At 44.6% G+C, this 2031-nt stretch overlaps 1 protein-coding gene across 1 annotated transcript; it reads right to left on the minus strand.

Moving 5' to 3' along the window:
• Positions 1–221: 221 nt before the first annotated feature.
• LOC111004783 (glutelin type-D 1) lies at positions 222–1791 on the minus strand. The gene is made up of 2 exons (XM_088119414.1): positions 1382–1791; positions 222–1288 (listed from the first exon to the last, which is right to left on the minus strand). The coding sequence occupies exons 1-2, from the start codon at positions 1575–1577 to the stop codon at positions 408–410; spliced, it is 1077 nt and encodes a 358-aa protein (XP_087975540.1). The 5' UTR covers positions 1578–1791; the 3' UTR covers positions 222–407.
• Positions 1792–2031: the final 240 nt, after the last annotated feature.

Below are 2031 nucleotides of genomic sequence, written 5' to 3' on the forward strand. Positions count from 1 at the left end.
TAGGAAAATATTTTTGAGAAGTATTAGATTTCAAAACAGAGGCACATATGTAAATGAGATATGAGATAATTTATCAATCAGTATCTTAGTAGTATCAATTAGCTATTTTTTTATACTAACATATGAGGTGGAAATATTAAAAGTCACTGTCCTTAATCCATAATGAAATCAAATACCCCACCCCAATTATACAAAATAATAATAATAATAAGCTTAATACGTAATAAAAACAAAATTTGCCAATATTTATTGAAATAAAAAGAGTCGAAAGTACTAAAAAGCAACCACCAAATTAGGCAGCAGAAGAAGAACCCCGTAGCATAAAAAACAAAGGAAAGAAAAGAACAAAAGAAGTGTATCCTAATTTGTACAAAGGGAAAACGCATGAATGAGAAGTTGGAAAGAAACTAATTGGATGAAGTTGGAGGGAAGAAGATGGCGTCAGCAGTCCTCTTGGAGGAGAAGCGCTTCTGTAAGTCAGGATCGACATTGAAGGAGGCCTGAATAACCTCCGGCGAGAGAGCCTTCCAAGTCCCAATGCTTCCGGCGAGATGGGTGAAGACTGGATTGGGAGTTGTGATTATGGAGAACCACTCCATCCCCTCCGGATCTGCAATCTTCGACACCACGAAGAATCTGGGCACTATGAACAGATTCCCTCCCTTCAACGTCGCCTCCAGAACCTTCTTCCCGTCCACGCCCACCACCTGAACCCGCCCGCTGCCTTTCACTATGTAGGTCACCTGCAGGGCCGAGTCGCACGAGAATCCCGGCGAGCACATCGCGCTTCCGTCGAGCCGGACCAGATCCGCCCCGAGCCCCACCTGGCCCACCAGCGGCAGATTCTTCGTGTTCAGAACCACCACTCGCCCCCCCTTCTTTATGTCCACGTCCAGCGGGGCCTCCTCGCAGTTCAGCACCATTCCCTCTCTCTGCTCCTTCTTTGGCTCCGGCAGTTTCGTCCCCTCCTTCAGCTTCACGATTCCGCTTCCCGTCTGGTTCGCCACCAGAGTTTTCACGGATGCCTCGTCCAGGTCCCAGGCCCGCCCCACGAACTCCGCCGAGAAGCCGGTGAAGATTCCGTTCGCCCCGGTGAGGAAGAAGTCCGTGAACTCGCCCGATTTGTGCGCCTTGGACGTGTCCCCCAGGAACAGAACCACCAGATCGGTGGCTTCTTTGTTGTACCACCAGGTGACCACGCCGAATGGCAGCGCGATCGCATCTCCCTTCTTTATCGCAATCACCTTCTCCTCCGATTCCGGCAGGATAATTCCGGCAACACCATTGCCTGCGACAAAACAGAGCAGATAAAAATCAGAACCACAACATAACTCACACAGAGAAGACGGATTTGAAATAGAAATAGAAATAGAAATTTTACCTTGAAGAACGTAAGCGACCTTGGCAGAATCGGAGTAACGAGGGAGCGCAAAGCCATTCTTCTCGAGGGCTAGCTTCGAGGCGCCGATGTTTCCTTCGCGCAGCATCGGAAGTTCGGCCGGAGACCATGAAAAGTAGGCTCCTCCATCGCTGCCGTACGCCTTCTTCGACAATTTCGGGGTCAAATCGATATCCATAGCAATCAAAGAATCAAAAGAAGGAAAAAAAGTTTAAGTGTAACAAAATCTCTGGGATGAACACTCTGAATGATCTCTGTAACAGATCTGTGAATTCTGCAATCTCAGTTCTGCACTATTTATAGAGATAAATCAGATATAATTTGGATAAGCATCCACCTAACAGAATCTCATAAGGAATAGGAAATTTGTTAGGAAAAGGGAAAATTTGTTACGATTCCTTTTATTAAGAGGGAGCGTTTATTTGGAGCAGACTCACGCATTTCAGTGAAGTCAGTCCACACTCGAGATAAGTGTTTTTCTTTTTTAAATTCATCCATAAATTAGTTTTAAATATATAATTGATTTTTTAAAAATAAAATAAAAAACCAATTTGTCCCTATAATTTTACAAGTTTTAATTTAATCTTTATTATCTGAGTTTGATTTCAAGTTAGTCCAAGGTGGTTTGGAAG

The sequence above is a fragment of the Momordica charantia genome (assembly GCF_013281855.1).
Source record: "Momordica charantia cultivar OHB3-1 chromosome 11 unlocalized genomic scaffold, Mcharantia_2.0 BLBB01000011.1, whole genome shotgun sequence".
In the NCBI taxonomy this organism is placed as follows: Eukaryota; Viridiplantae; Streptophyta; class Magnoliopsida; order Cucurbitales; family Cucurbitaceae; genus Momordica; species Momordica charantia.